The 15,282-nt window shown below is 45.9% G+C and overlaps 1 protein-coding gene across 8 annotated transcripts in view; it reads left to right on the top strand.

Annotated features, from left to right (window-relative positions):
• Positions 1 to 15,282, top strand: part of LOC101739867 (spectrin beta chain) — a 123,243-nt gene that overhangs the window by 65,585 nt on the left and 42,376 nt on the right. For all 8 annotated transcript variants that reach the window (XM_038019870.2, XM_038019873.2, XM_038019871.2 and 5 more), the window contains exons 29-44: positions 599 to 738; positions 1,686 to 1,788; positions 2,954 to 3,027; positions 3,581 to 3,674; positions 3,938 to 4,092; positions 5,967 to 6,075; positions 6,841 to 7,031; positions 7,836 to 8,061; positions 8,706 to 8,924; positions 9,579 to 9,772; positions 10,647 to 10,749; positions 11,410 to 11,555; positions 12,239 to 12,473; positions 13,456 to 13,629; positions 14,663 to 14,863; positions 15,060 to 15,222. In XM_038019870.2, coding sequence (XP_037875798.1) covers positions 599 to 738; positions 1,686 to 1,788; positions 2,954 to 3,027; positions 3,581 to 3,674; positions 3,938 to 4,092; positions 5,967 to 6,075; positions 6,841 to 7,031; positions 7,836 to 8,061; positions 8,706 to 8,924; positions 9,579 to 9,772; positions 10,647 to 10,749; positions 11,410 to 11,555; positions 12,239 to 12,473; positions 13,456 to 13,629; positions 14,663 to 14,863; positions 15,060 to 15,222 — 2,527 coding nt within the window. The remainder of the gene's footprint in view (positions 1 to 598; positions 739 to 1,685; positions 1,789 to 2,953; positions 3,028 to 3,580; positions 3,675 to 3,937; positions 4,093 to 5,966; positions 6,076 to 6,840; positions 7,032 to 7,835; positions 8,062 to 8,705; positions 8,925 to 9,578; positions 9,773 to 10,646; positions 10,750 to 11,409; positions 11,556 to 12,238; positions 12,474 to 13,455; positions 13,630 to 14,662; positions 14,864 to 15,059; positions 15,223 to 15,282) is intronic.

Genomic DNA, 15,282 nt, shown 5'->3' on the forward strand with positions numbered 1-15,282 from the left:
CGACTACTGCGGGATCACTCGTATAATATAAGTCTCCAAAGCGAAGTGAAGGCGTGTAGCTAGTTGTTAATAATTTTCGAGGCAACGGCACCAAAATTGTACTAATGACGTCATCTCTCTGAAAACCAACGTTGTATGAATTGCACACATTTTTTTTATTGCTTAGATTAGTGGACGAGTTCGCAGCCCACCTGGTGTTTAGTGGTTACTGGAGCCGATAGACATCTACAACGTAAATGCGCTACCCGCCTTGAGATATAAGTTCTAAGGTCTCAGTATAGTTACAACGGCTGCCCCACTCATCAAAATCGAAACGCTTTACTGCTTCACGGCAGAAATGGGCAGAGCAGTGGTACCTACCCGCGCAGACTTACAAGAGGTCCTACCACCAGTAACTCTCTGTCTGTCTGTTCCGACTTCGGGGTAGGTAGCTGATGATATAAGGATTAACTTGGCTAATTTAGGGCGGGTCGCTAGTTGGCTATGAGGCAACTTCACCACAATTTTTGTACCACTGATGACGTCATCTCTTTGAAAACTAATGTGAATTGCACACATGTTTTTTTTTATTTAATAATAACGAGTACATCTTGTCCAGTCGTCGGTGGATGAGGCCGAGGCCCTGGTGAAGAGGCACGAGGAGCTGGAGGCGCGGCTGGCGGCGCAGGACGAGAGGCTGTCCGCCTTCGTGCAGCGGGCTGACGCGCTGCTGGAACTGCCACACTATGCTGCGCAGCAGTAAGTCTCGTACTTCGCATGGTTCATTAAATTCACCCTTACTCTTCAGCTATTAATCACAGGGGTTGAAGCAACGTAAACTTTTAACATAGGTATACTAAAGTCCTCGAAAAGTTGCGAAAAAAATTCCATATATCATTTATTTTCCTCAAAAAAGAGGACCGAATCGAGTTGGCAACACATGAATTCCGCTGACGGCAAAGAAACTAGTGCTGGACAAAACAAAAACGTCCCTTAAGTTGTTGCATCAAAGAGACGAAATGTCAAGTTAAATGTTAAGTCGTCGCTTTACCCCCGTATGACGTCACAAATATATAAAATTTCTTCTATTTCGTTCTTTCACGCGGTCTGATGCCTTCTACTTTTTCCTGAACGACAAGGTGTTCTATGGAGTCATTTCCTAGCCGGAAGAAATGTCCAAAAAATCATATTATGCACTCATGCACGAGCGCCGAAAGACGTTTGGAAGTTTGCCTATGCGATGGACCGGCCAATTCACGTCGGCAGTTGGTAGACTCACCTCAAACCGGGAGAAATGGCGATTGCTCGTGAGGCGCATATCATCTGCCCACAGCAATGATACTAAATGACGACCACCCTGACAGGAGTGAGACGACAAGGAATTTCATTCTACCCGCCCAGACTCTTGGCCAGTCGTATTACTGGTGGTAGGAACTCTTGTAAGTCCGCGCGGTTAGGTACCACCACCCTGCCTATTTCTGCCGTGAAGCAGTGATGCGTTTGAAGGGTGGGGCAGCCGTTGTAACTATACTGAGACCTTAGAACTTATATCTCAAGGTGGGCGGCGCATTTACGTTGTAGATGTCTATGGGCTCCAGTAACCACTGACACCAGGTGGGCTGTGAGTTCGCCCACCTATCTAAGCAATAAATTTGTCTGTACCAATGGCCGCGTTCCACACTAACCCATATGTCCGTGGTCCGCAGCATCGTGTCCCGTCGCGACGCCGTGCTATCCCGTCGTGACGCTGTGCGCCTGGCCGCCACCGAGCGACGCCGCGCGCTGCACGCCAGCCTGGCGTACCAGCAGGTGGGGACCCTCACTCCAATCTGTCTCCATCCCGGTTCCTTGAAACAGGAAGGAGCGAGACAGCGATAGTAACGTTTTTAGTAACGCGACTTGTTCGCGCGTACAGGAGAACGCGACGGTCCTTCAGGACCTTGCTTTTTTTTTATTGCCCTTGTAGGTAGACGAGCATACGGCACACCTGACGGTGAGTAATTACCGTCGCCCATGGACTTCAGCAATGCCACGCAATAACGATGCACTTCTCTTCCGTATTATAGCAAAGAAGTCATCTGTGCGAGATGTCGCAAATATTGTGGATGAACTACAAAAGCGCTGCAGTGACAAACAACATCCTAAACGCATTATTATATTGAAAACATAGGGCATGGTAAGCCCTCCGCCTACACGTGGTCCACAGACTGGTGGCGTAAAAATTCTGGACGCTCAAAAATGCTAAATGAATGGTTGTGTTGAGAGTCCGCCCTGTTGCACACGGCCATGTCTATTTCTGTCGCCCAGCAGTTGTAGGGGGTGCGCGGGTGCCGCGGTCCTGATAACACTTTGACCTATATAAATCTGTGACTTGGACCTCATGTTTCATGCTGGATGACATTCTATCGTCCCCCTACCGGTCCACTAAATCTTGGGAGCCGACCACCCCAGCCTCTATAGCACGGTCTCAGCAGAGCTCGACACTTGAGGCGCTTTGGATACTAATTTTTGTTTTACTAACTTAGTGAGTCATAATTTTACAAAGGTGTCTATATGTAACCAGTGTTCCCCAGTAGACAAATAATATTAAAAATAAACAATATTTATCTATTCTCAATATGGGACTACAAAACTTTAAACAATAAATAAAAGAGATGCGTGTGTGTGTGTCAAATACATGATAGTGTGGATAATGTTTTTTTATTGATTTACTTAATGTATTTTTGGTACATAATTAAAAAAAAATTAAAAAATTCATTCTGCACTCCTTCTCTATAACTGTGGGAAATTACATGCTCCTTTGTTCGCGTAATTTTCGTACATAATTAAAAAAAAATTAAAAAATTCATTCTGCACTCCTTCTCTATAACTGTGGGAAATTACATGCTCCTTTGTTCGCGTAATTTTCGTAAAAAGGGATACAACATTTTTGCTTCACGTATTTATATAGATAATCGAAATTGATATATTGCAGTTCGTGGCGGCAGTTGAAGAATTGCAAACTTGGATCCAGGACAAAACGAAGACTGCCAAGGACCAGAGCTACAGGTATGTTGGAGCTTTATTTTCTTTTTTTATTGCTTAGATGGGTGGATAAGCTCGCCCACCTGGTGTTAAGTGGTTACTGGAGCTCATAGACATCTACAACGTAAATGCTGCCACCCACCTTGAGATATAAGTTCTAAAGTCTCAGTATAGTTATAACGGCTGCCCCGCCCTTCAAACCGAAACGCATTACTGCTTCACGGCAGATCTATATTGCCCTTCTAGGCAGACGAGCATAGGGCCCACCTGATGGTGAGTGGTTACCGTCGCCCATGGACTTCAGCAATGTCAGGGGCGGAGCCGAGCCGCTGCCTACTGTTAAGTACTCTCCACAAGTTTGGTTTGACGAATTTGTGGTAAATTTGCAATACTGATAGAATATACCGCACCTTTACAATTGAATTGGCTTAATCCAAAATTCTTGAAAAAAAAACAAAATCTGGCTTGCAACATAAGTTATGTGCACACGACAAAACAAGACATAGGTAGTGCTGAATTTGTGCAACAACGTTCCTTACAATTTATTGATGTATCGTATATTTGATTTTTGTTACAGAGATTTGGCCAATTTGGAGCGTAAACTTCAGAAACACGAAGCATTTGAAAGGGAGTTACAAGCCAACGAGAAGCAACTCAGGAATGTTGAGAGTGTAAGGAACATTGGGCCAGGGACTCCCCTCCCCCCTCCTCAAACTGGGATATGCAATTTTTTCTCTTCCAGGAATAAATAAACGGTCATAGACAAATCGCCTTGACAACGGCTGCCCCGCCCTTCAAACCGAAACGCATTACTGCTTCACGGCAGAAATAGGCAGGGTGGTGGTACCCGCGCGGACTCACAAGAGGTCCTATCACCAGTAACTACTGCGTCTAAATAAGAATGTAGAGTTGATCGGAGCGTTCACTCACACAGATCGGACAGTCTCTGCAGAAGTCGGATCCAGCACGCGCCCAGGAGGTCAGCGCGCGGCTGGAGTCCCTGCGCGAGGCCTGGGAGGCGCTGGTGGCCGCCTCCAGGGACAAGGGGGGCAAGCTCCGCCAAGCAGCTCAACAGAGGCAACACCGCAGGTACGACACCCCATAAGAAACGCGACCCCCCTCCCACAAGAAACGCACATATATATTCGATATAAAGAAACAATCCATACAGTAGATTGAGGGGAATAGAGACTAGAGTTAGAATAGGGACAAATCTGGAATGTCACAATACTTTTGTTGTTAGATTTAATTTTGTTGAACTCAAAATGACTTTTATGTAGTGTTTAAGAATATTAAATACTTTTATTTAGTCATCAAAGTTTTGTAACTCATTAAACATATAAAAAAATTAATTACCTAAAGTTAGGTACTTAACTAACAACTAAATAGTGCCCTATTGAAAAACTATTGACCCCATACGTGACCCGATTCACCCGTAAGGCTAAAGTGAATCGGCTCAGGCCAGTTTTTTTAGTTTTTGTGTACTTATATCTTGTAATGAACTATATATAATAACGCATCGTATATAAAAATTTAAGCCTCCGGAACCATTTTAATCTTGATTTTATTGGTATTACCCTAATAAAAACCATTGAAAATTTGTCTTGGATTTGGAGACCAATACCCCACAATCTCACTAGGATTAAACCCCTTCAAATACTTTTATAAGGAATTTTTACTTGAACAACAAAGTGCGGAGGCAGGGCTGCTGTAGATTATGCCACAATTTTTTAAATTTAGGTATTATTAGATTTAAGTTTATAGATTAAGATTACAGGCAGCGGCAGAATAGCAGCGACAGTTTCAGCTATCACAAAGCTGAGCCGCGGCCTTTTTATCTACGCTGTGTTAGTACAATATATTGTAAAATTGCTTAGAATTAGAATTAGAATGTCATACTAGCTGACCCGGCAGACCTCGTAGTGCCTCAATCGATAAATAAAATACCTAAACTTTTGTATAAAATAAACTTAAAACAAAAAAAAAAGTGTGTGTGTCCGCTCCGACGCACGACTGGAGTTTACTGGATATAAATATAAATTTGTGTCAGTTGAATACAGTAAAATATGGAAGTTACGTATTCTAGTGAGAATGATCCGGGAGTTGCGGAACACGTGGATGCGGTAATTAAGTAAATCTATATAATTCACTTTTACAATTAATATATAAGTTGTCCATTCACTGATAGAAGGAATTGTTTATATTTAATAAGCTTTATTAATAAATGATTTGTAGCGGGTTATATTCGGGTATCAACCCACTAACAGTTGATACGTTCAGGAATCGAACCCGAACGGCGTCCGGCCACAAGCAAAACGATGTCGGTAAATTAAACGAAACAATACGAGAAATAGTTCTATATTACGACAACACGATACACTACAGATTATTAACAAATTAACGAGACACAAAACAAACGACTAACAAATATATGAAAATACAATAATGAGAGAAACGCGCGATCAGTACGAGGCTTTGTGGCGGACTGCCGGCGCAGCAGCCCGGCGTCACCTGCGATAACGCGGCCGCGCGTTGGCTCCTGATTGGCGCGCGCACGCATCACGCAATCAGGAGCCAATCAGGCGCATAACGCATTTCGTGTGACATGCTATACTCTCTATACGATTTTGGTCCCCATAATTTTCATACCCCGGGCCTATATATGTAAATCGATTCTTAAGGAGTAAACTCCAAAAAAAAGAAAATTGTTATTTTTATTTAATTCCGAGCAATTTCATATTTATCTACCTTTTAAACCTTCTCTGGACTTCTACAATTAATTCAAGACCAAAATTAGCCAAATCGGTCCCTCCATTCTCGAGTTTTAGCGAGACTAACGAACAGCAATTCATTTTTATATAGATAGATAGATAGATTAATTGAAAAGTTATTTGAGTTTGTATTATGTAGTAAATAAATGCAATTATTATTATTATTATCTACGGTATATTTTTTTAACCCAGGTCTATTGAAGACGCGAAGGCGAGACTGGTGGAGTTGGAGAGGGCGTTGAAAAGCGAAGAGATCGGCACCGACTTGAGGAGTTGCAAGCGACTGCTCAACCAGCACCAGGTGCTGTGCTGTTTTATGTTCATTATGCGAGAGCCCGCGGACCGCACCGCGATGTGAGGCCGGTGTTGCAATGGTACTGCGCCCCGGATGAAACCAGCCATGGCGGCGGATACCGCGCGGGCTTTCCGCTCATTTATGAAACTAAACCCATACAGACGACAAAAATCCTTATCGCCCAAGTGTCACATATATAAATACCGGTCACCATCCTCGTCGAACACGTCGCTTGCGACGAAGGGCTCGACGAGCGAATGAACCCACAGACACAGCCCACTGAGTTTCTCGTCGGATCTTCTCAGTGGGTCGCGTTTCCATCCGGTGGTAGATTCTGCGAAGCACTGCTATTGCTAGAGTTCGTGTTAACAACTCTCCGGTTTGAGCCCCGTGAGCTCACCTACACATTAGGGCGAAGCTGAAATAGCCTCTCGAGGCAATCAACTTAGGTAGGGAACATTTTTTTAGATATAAATGATCTTTATAATAACAGTCAAATTGTCCTTAATGATATCAAATTAATTATAAAGCCTCAGCATTGTGGAATATGTCGCAACGAGGACAATAAAATTAAAAGATTAAAAGCAAATCGCTATATAGAAAGAACAAAACTGTAAATATCGCTTAGCGTTTGTAGTCCGCCGGGCGCTGCTGCCCGTGGTCCTCAACACATACAGGCACAAATACAAAAGGAGTTGGATGTATTCTGCCCCACTCAAAAACATCTGTTCTGAAACTATCAAACAATATAGACCTCAAAACTTTTTACAGACTCTGGAGCAAGAATTAAGTCAGTGGGAGCAAAAGGCGACGGTGTTGGCTGCTCAAGGTGCCGACTTAGTGTCGGCGGGGCACTTCGACGGGCCGGCCATAGAGAGGGACAGCGCTGCCTTACTGCGGGCCGTGACGGCGCTCCAGCCGCCCGCCGAGGCCAGGAGGAAGGCGCTGAACCGAAGTCTCCTGTAAGTGCACCACTGTTGCTGCAGCAAGAGACCGTGCGGGTCCTCGCTGGCCACTTCTTCGACAGGTTCTTACCGCGGTGTAACATTTATTGAGTTCCCAATATACCTTCTTTCTAGTCCGCTTTTGTGAGTCATCACGAGAACTCGCCAATTAGCAGCGAAATATACACACGGCAACGACAGATTTGTCTGCCTTTAAAATCCCACAACCCTGATCCGGCAGTGGATTAATTCGCGAAGCAGCTGCCCTTGAGCTGACAGATCTCCCCAGGAGACGCTCGGTTTTTGCCTTTTGTACGATCCCTTGATATTTATAATCTTCAGCTTGAACTAAAGTTATAGTTTTTTTGTTTTTTGCTTAGATGGGTGGACGAGCTCACAACCCACCTAGTGTTAAGTGGCTACCAGAGCCCATAGACGTCTACAACGTAAATGCCGCCACCCACCTCGAGACATAAGTTCTAAGATCTCAGTATAGTCACAACGGCTGCCCCACCCTCCAAACCGAAACGCATTACTGCTTCACGGCAGAAATAGGTAGGGTGGTGGTACCTACCCGCGCGGAATTATAATTTTGCGGGTTTGATTTTTACTACACGATGTCATTCCTTCACCGTGGAAGTCAATCGTGAACATTTGTCAAGTACGTATTTCATTAGAAACATTGGTACCCGTCTGCGGGATTCGAACACCGGTGCATCGCTACACACGAATGCACCGGACGTCTTATCCTTTAGGCTACGACGACGACGACTCTCTCTCAAAAATAGGCAATCTGACTTGGAGTCCACGTGATGTCCGCAGGCACCACAAGTTCGCTGCCGAGGTAGCCGGCGAGTTGGACTGGCTGTCGGAGCGCAAGGCGGCGGCGTCGTCGGAGGCGCTGCCCGCGGACCTGCACGCCACCCAGACGGCGCAGAAGAAGCACGGGAAGCTGCGCGCCGAGCTCACCGGCCGGCGGCCCCTCATCGCGCGCGTCATCGAGCAGGGCCGCGGGCTGGTCGCAGAGGGACACCCGCAGAAAGATAAGGTGCTGGACTGGATCCGACTTCTCATTACTATTCTCCTATCATGACAGTGGCGATATGTTTGTAGGTATAACGACGAAGGGAAGATCTTCCACCGAGCGGGTGATATTTGCTCGGTAGACCGACGATCCAAATATTATTGTTCGGAACTTGTATATATTCAAGCTTATCTTGAAAATGTCGTAAGCGAGATTCAGGCATCTGTCAATTATCTTGCGTTGTATGATGGCTACCCGCCACAATAAGCTTACTTAAATAAATTTTAAATTTTACTGGTGTTGGGACGTCTTGTGAGTCAGCGCGGGTAGGTACCACCGACCTGCCTATTTCTGCCGTGAAGCAATAATGCGTTTCGGTTTGAAGGGCGGGGCAGCCGTTGTAACTATATTGAGATCTTAGAAATTCTAACTCGAAAGTGGGTGGCGCATTTACGTTGTAAATGTCGATAGGTTCCAGTAACTACTTAACACCAGGTGGGCTGTAAGCTCATCCATAACATTATACCATAAAAGACCACATTTGTGTAAAAAATACATACAATCTAAAGCTATAAACATACTTCACAGTAGATACAATCTTTTAAACTAAATCGATATCTTCGCTTCCATTACAGACAGAGCTAATAAATTGGTTTTGTCAAATCCAGATCCTGGCTCTTTGCGAAGAGTTGGAGTCAGCGTATACCGAGGTGTCGGCGGCGGCGGACGCCAGGGCCTCGCGTCTGGAGGCCGCGCTGAGGGCGCAGCAGTTCTTGCACGAGGCCCGCGAGGTGGACTCCTGGCTCGCTGACAAGGCGACAGCTCTCTCCACCGACGACGTTGGAGGAGACAGACATCGGGCCACTCAACTCTTGACGAGGCATAAGGTAAATTCTTTTATCCCCCTACCTTTGCTGATATCCTTGAGAGGCTATATCAGCGGTAACCTAACGTGTAGGTGAGCTCACGGGGCTCAAACCGGAGTGATGCTAACAGTGACCCTAGGAAGAGCAGTGCTTCGCAGAATCTACCACCGGATCGGAAACGCGACCCACTGAGAAGATCCGGTGAGAAAGTCAGTGGGCTGTGTCTGTGGGTTAATTCACTCGCCGAGCCCTTTGTCGCAAGCAACGGGTTCGATGAGGAAGTATATGCTGATGAAGCAACCGAAGTACTCACGGTTTTGGGAGTACAATGCTACACTTTACTGCTTTGTTTTATTGGTGGTAGGACCTCTTGTGCGTCCGCGCGGGTAGGTACCACCGCCCCACCTATTTCTGACGTGAAGCAGTAATGCGTTTCAGTTTGAAGGGTGGGACAGCCGTTGTAACTATACTGAGACCTTACAACTTATATCTCAAGGTGGGTGACGCATTTACGTTGTATATGTCTATGGGCTCCAGTAACCACTTAACACTTAACCCATATAAGCAATAAAAAAAATGCAGTATATGTGTATTCATATGTGATGATGTGTATCGATATGTGATGGCTTTCACCATGACTTCACGGAGATTTGAGTAATTGTTCAATTCCATCAGGCTGTAGAGTTGGAACTGGACACGTACGCCGCGATCATCTCTGAGATGGGCCACGTGGCGTCGTCGATGCTGGGCTCGGGACACCCGGAGGGCGGCACGCTGGTGTCGCGCCACGCCGCGCTGGCCGACACCCTGGCGAGGCTGCAGCGTCTGGCGGCGCACCGGCAGCACGCGCTGGTCGAGAGCGTCTGCAGGTGACACCACACTCTACCACTTTCAACTGTGTAATGTGAGGAGGGGGAGACTTGGATGGATTGAGTGAAAGATAGGTGTGAGAGCAGAGATAACGTAAAAGAGGACATGTCCCACAGGCCACACGTAGTAGAATATCACCAAGAACAAGATTTAAACACACTTTGGCAAACTAACTACACGTTCAAACCTATTTTTATTCATAACACTAAGGCTATACCAATGGTGATAGGACCTCTTATAAGTTCGCACGGGTAGGTACCACCACCCTGCCTATTTCCGCCGTGAAGCAATAATGCGTTTTGAAGGGTGGGGCAGCCGTCGTACTGTAAAAACTGGCTGGCTTCCTAAACCGTTAAAGTCTAAACCGTTCATTACCTCAGTTCAATATCAGACCGGTTTATCTTTCTTTTATTGCTTAGATAGGTGGGCGAGCTCGCCTGGTATTAAGTAGTTCTCGGAGCCCGTGGACATCTACAACGTAAATGCCGCCTCCCACTTCGAGACATGAGTTCTAATGATTGTTCTCTGTGAACAATTTAAGAGAGAAGGAAAGAAAGAAAGAAATCTTGTATTCGCTAAGCATAATGAAAATGAGTTATTACATAAGTTAAAAGCAGCGTGTGCTTTGTCATTATTTGACATGCGAATTTTAGTGCAGTGCAAGATATTATTATGATATTATATAATTCACCACTCATTCATCCGTAATTCAACTAATAATGAAGAAATCCGTTTATTTTCAATGTCGTCCCTAATTAAATCCTAAAACTAATTGTTACTAAGTAATAAAACTTGTTTTAAAATTGTTTTAAAACTTGTTTTAAAACCTTTTTAAAACTAAAACTAATTGTTTTAAAATTAATGCCATTCCAGGCACGAATACTTGGCTGAGAGCGAGGAGTTGGAGCACTGGATCCAGGAGCAGTACGCCGCAGCCTCCAGCGAGGACTACGGCCAGGATTACGAACACTTACTGGTAAGTGTCTGTTACGAGGTAGGTACCACTATTCTGTCATGCTTCGGTTTGTAAGAAGTCCTTTATTATAAACATCATCGTCATTAGCCTCCAGACGTCTACTGCTGAACTCCTGCCTCCACCATGAGAGGTATGAGAGGTCCCGTGCTGCCCGCATCTAGTGGTTCCCCGCGACCTTCAACTAATTATTGGTCCCCCTTGTGGGAAGCCTTCCCACGCCTCACCACTGCGTCTTCCATTTTGATCCAGCGAGCCATGTGTCCTGCCCACTGCCGCTTCAACCTCTCAATTCATCTTTTGAGACTATATCTTTGAGACACAGGTCTCCTGCGAATTACAGATCGTTAATAAAAATAAAATAAAAAAAGCCCCACATACCTCACGCGCCCCCTAGGCGCGGGGACCTCGTAGGAAGTTCGTCCCCCAAAAAAACAAAAAAAAGGCCCCTGCGAATACCTTAACTGTAATCGGCCTCGTAATTGCTGAATTTACTGGTGGAAATGTGTTCACATCCCCACGTCAGGTGTCCACCACCTTTAGAGTCACGTAGGACTTCCTGCAAACCGGAATGTAGACTGCGACAGAAGTACAGAGAGTGTTACCTCACAGCCGACTTCAATTGAGACGGTGTTGGTTCACAAAATGTGTTTTGCGTAACAGATCTTACGGTCTAAATTCGATGAGCTCCGTCACCGCGTCGAGAGTGGAGCGGAACGGTTCAACCAGTGCGAGGAGCTGGCCAAAAAGCTGCTGGCGTCCGAGAGCCCTTACATCGAGGACATCGAGAAGAGACAGGAGGCGCTGGGGTAAGTTGCACCTTGGACACTGGGGGGCCTTGGACACTGGGGGGCCTTAGACACTGGGGAACACTGGGGGCCGTCGGCCTAACCCAAACATCAGCTTACTGAGTTTCTCGCTGGATCTTCTCAGCGGGTCGCGATTCCGATCCGGTAGTAGATTCATTCGCGAAGCAGCTGCTCTTGAGTTGTTAGGTCTCCTTCGGAGGCGTTCGGGCAGCTGTTAGTTAATCCCACCCCTCCTGGCTGAGCCTTTGCTCGTCCACCTGTCCTGGTGAAACTGGAAAGGCCTTCGGGCCACCAGTAATCCTTCAATCCTAAAAAAAAGACACCGTCGGACCGTCACCAGTTCTTATATCAAAGTCAATTTGGATGTTATGAGTCATGGGTGCGGAGAGGCGTTGTCATGTATCGCATAGCGGCTGAGGTCCTACGCTTTGAGTATTTGAAGTTTTACTGGTGGTAGGACCTTTTGTGAGTCCGCACGTGTAGGTACCACCGCCCTGCCTATTTTTACCGTGAAGCAGTAATGCGTTTCGGCTTGAAGGGTGGGGCAACCGTTGTAACTATACTGAAACCTTAGAACTCATATCTCAAGGTGGGTGGCGGCATTTACGTTGTAGATGTCTATAGGCATAGGTATATAGGTCTCTACTTGTGAGCCTATTATTTATTGACAACAATATGTACAGAGAGTCGTGGCAGCGACTGGTGGAGCAGATCCAGTCGCGAGGGTCTCGTCTCCACGCGGCGGGCGAGATCCACCGCTTCCACCGCGACGTGGGCGAGCTGGTGTCGCGCGCGGCGGACAAGCGCGCGGCGCTGGGCGGCCGGCCCGCGCCCCGGGACCTGCGCGCCGCCACCGCGCTGCTCCGGGACCACGACACGCTGCGCAACGACCTGCTCGCTGTCGACGCGCAGATGCAGGTGAGGGGGACCCCGGGGGGTTGGGGGGGTCGAGACAAACACACTCCAGACCGTACATATTAAAAAAAAAAGAGAAATAGAAAGAGTTAATGCACTTTTGAACACAAAAATAACGAACAAAGACCAGTCGGTAAGTTTGTTTCTAAAATTATGTTTTGTAATGACATTTCAAATGATACAAAAGTTTTTTTTTTTTTCAAAATTTTATGTCCTGGTAAGGGTATCTTCAATCCGAGTCATATATTTTCATCTTATGTACTGTACTGTTCTTATGTATATGAAAAATGAAATAAAAATTATTAATTTAAGACTTTAATCAACTAGGATATAATTAAATAATATGAGATTAGATGAAATATAGTCTCAGTTATGTTAAATGTTATGTTAAATTATTTAGTTATGTAAAATTATTTTGATTTGACTTTTTGTTAATAAAAAAAAAAAAAATTAATAAAATGAACGGTGTCTCAGAGTAAAAAGGTTTGCTTAATTCTTCATTGTGCTAAGAAAAGTGGTGTACGGATCAAAAATTTCCCCATAGCAACTAATAATTATATGTATGTGTTAGCGATAATTACATTGCACTGATGCTACTTCAGTCTCGGGATTGTCGGGCTGTCGATAGCACGTTAGGTTGTAATCCCAATATACGTTGGTCACTTAACTGAGAGATTAACTAACGAGACTAACTAAGAGATAAATATAATAAATAAATATTTTACTAACAATCACACCACGTTAAGTGGTCCCGTGTTAAGTTCGTAAATAACTTGTATTACAGACACCAAATAACGGAAATAAATGTAAGATTTTTATTATACACATACATATATTTAATTACATCCGTAACCCTGGAAAAGACGTATTATATTTATCATACAAATATCTTCCCTTGGCGGGATTCGAACCCGCGACCCCCTTGTGTAGTGACCATGTCACTTACCACTACACCGGACGGCCGTTAAATCTCATTCTCCCGCAGGTCTTACAAGAGGAGGGCAGTCGTCTCCAAAAGCTGTACCCTGGGGGTAACGTGACGCAGATCGCTCTACAGCAGAAAGCTCTGGCTGAAGCTTGGGAGATGCTGAAGCAGGCTGCAGACGAACGCAAGCACGTCCTGCTGCAGCATCTACAGCTGCACCAGTTCCTCACGCAGGTGAGCTTCGGTTAACCACGGAGATGCTATAGAGCTTTTACAAGACCTTCTTCAAACGAGGCTTGTGGAGAGTATTAAGCGGTAGGCAGTTTGGCTCTGCCTCTGGCATTGCTGAAGCCCATGGGTGACGGTAACCACTCACCATCAGGTGGGCTGTATGGTCGACTGCCTACAAGGGCAATAAAAAAAAAAGCATTTACGATCTATGATAGGTAGATCAATATTGAAACTCTTAAACATGTCTTGTGTATATTAATATTTTGGTATTGCTGATGCTGATGGGCATATCAATTCAATCATTGAATGAATGAAGATGTTAGAGGAAGTCTGAAAGTGGCACCTGTGACAGAGAAGTTGAGAAGCGCGCGCTTGGGATGGTATGGATATGTGATGAGACGAAATGACAATGAAGTTGGTAAGAGAGTGTTAACTATGAATGTGGAAGGATATAGAGGAAGAGATAGGTCTTAAAAAAATGGATAGATTGCGTGAGAGACGATATGTGTAAAAAGGGAGTTAGTGAAGTAATGGTATGTATATGATAGATAGTGGAAGGAGAAAATATTGTTACGCCGGTAAGAGTAACACTATCTATCGCCGGATAGTCGAACGAATATCGAAGGATCTAGTAGCACCTAGAACGCTCGAGAAGTACAACGCCATCTATTGTTAGATAGCCGAAACACAATACTCGAAATGTGTGGGATATTCTCGATAATTCTAGGGATGTGGTATCGACTATAAAAGCGTTGCAGAGATGGCACGCAGGCGGTTAGTAATCGAAACTACTCGAAGCGAAGCGGAAGAAGCGAATTGAGAGTTTTAAAGTGTTTGTTAAGCGTTTTAAGTGTTCTTAGTGCTAATACAGTGTTAACTTGTGATTCGGTAGATTTTTTTATTTATCCCGAACCCCAGTGCGTCCCGATATGTTGCGCTGACTCCAAGTGACTGGGATCAGGGCAGGAGTGTGATAATGATGTTAATGCCCATGAGCTGTGCCCTTGCCTTGAACCAACCTGCGTGTGGTCCCCAGGTGCGCGACCTGACGTCGTGGTGCCGCAGCGTGGCGGCGTCGCTGGGCGGCGGCGTGCGCGTGCGCGACGCGGTGTCCGCACAGAGCGCGCGCGCCGAGCACCACGCGCTGCGCGCCGAGCTGGACGCGCGCGACGACAGCTTCGCGGCCGCCCTGCAGCTCGGACACGACCTGCTCGCCGACAGACACCCCAGCTCCGCCGTGAGTGTGCCCCCCATCCTACTCTAAACTCCAACATCTAGACCAGTGTTGGGCAAAGTACGACCCGCGGAAGTATTTAGACACCCCAGCTCCGCCGTGAAAAGCAACACAATAAGCACAATACGCAATATTTATCTGGAAATGGAGACGAAGAATCAATAAATAAATACATTATTTCGCGTTTGTCTGGCAACAGGAGATCGAGGAGAAGTGCGGGGCGCTGATGGAGGAGCGTGCGCGGCTGGAGCGCGCGTGGGCGGCGCGGCAGGTGGCGCTGGACCAGCTCATAGACCTGCACTGCTTCCTGCGCGACGCCAAGCAGCTGCACGACCTCTGCGCCGCGCAGGAGGCCTCGCTCAGTGAGTCCCACGCCCCACACTACACTCTTCTATATATATAAATATGAATTGCTGTTCGTT

Source organism: Bombyx mori, chromosome 24 (genome assembly GCF_030269925.1).
Source record: "Bombyx mori chromosome 24, ASM3026992v2".
Taxonomy (NCBI): domain Eukaryota; kingdom Metazoa; phylum Arthropoda; class Insecta; order Lepidoptera; family Bombycidae; genus Bombyx; species Bombyx mori.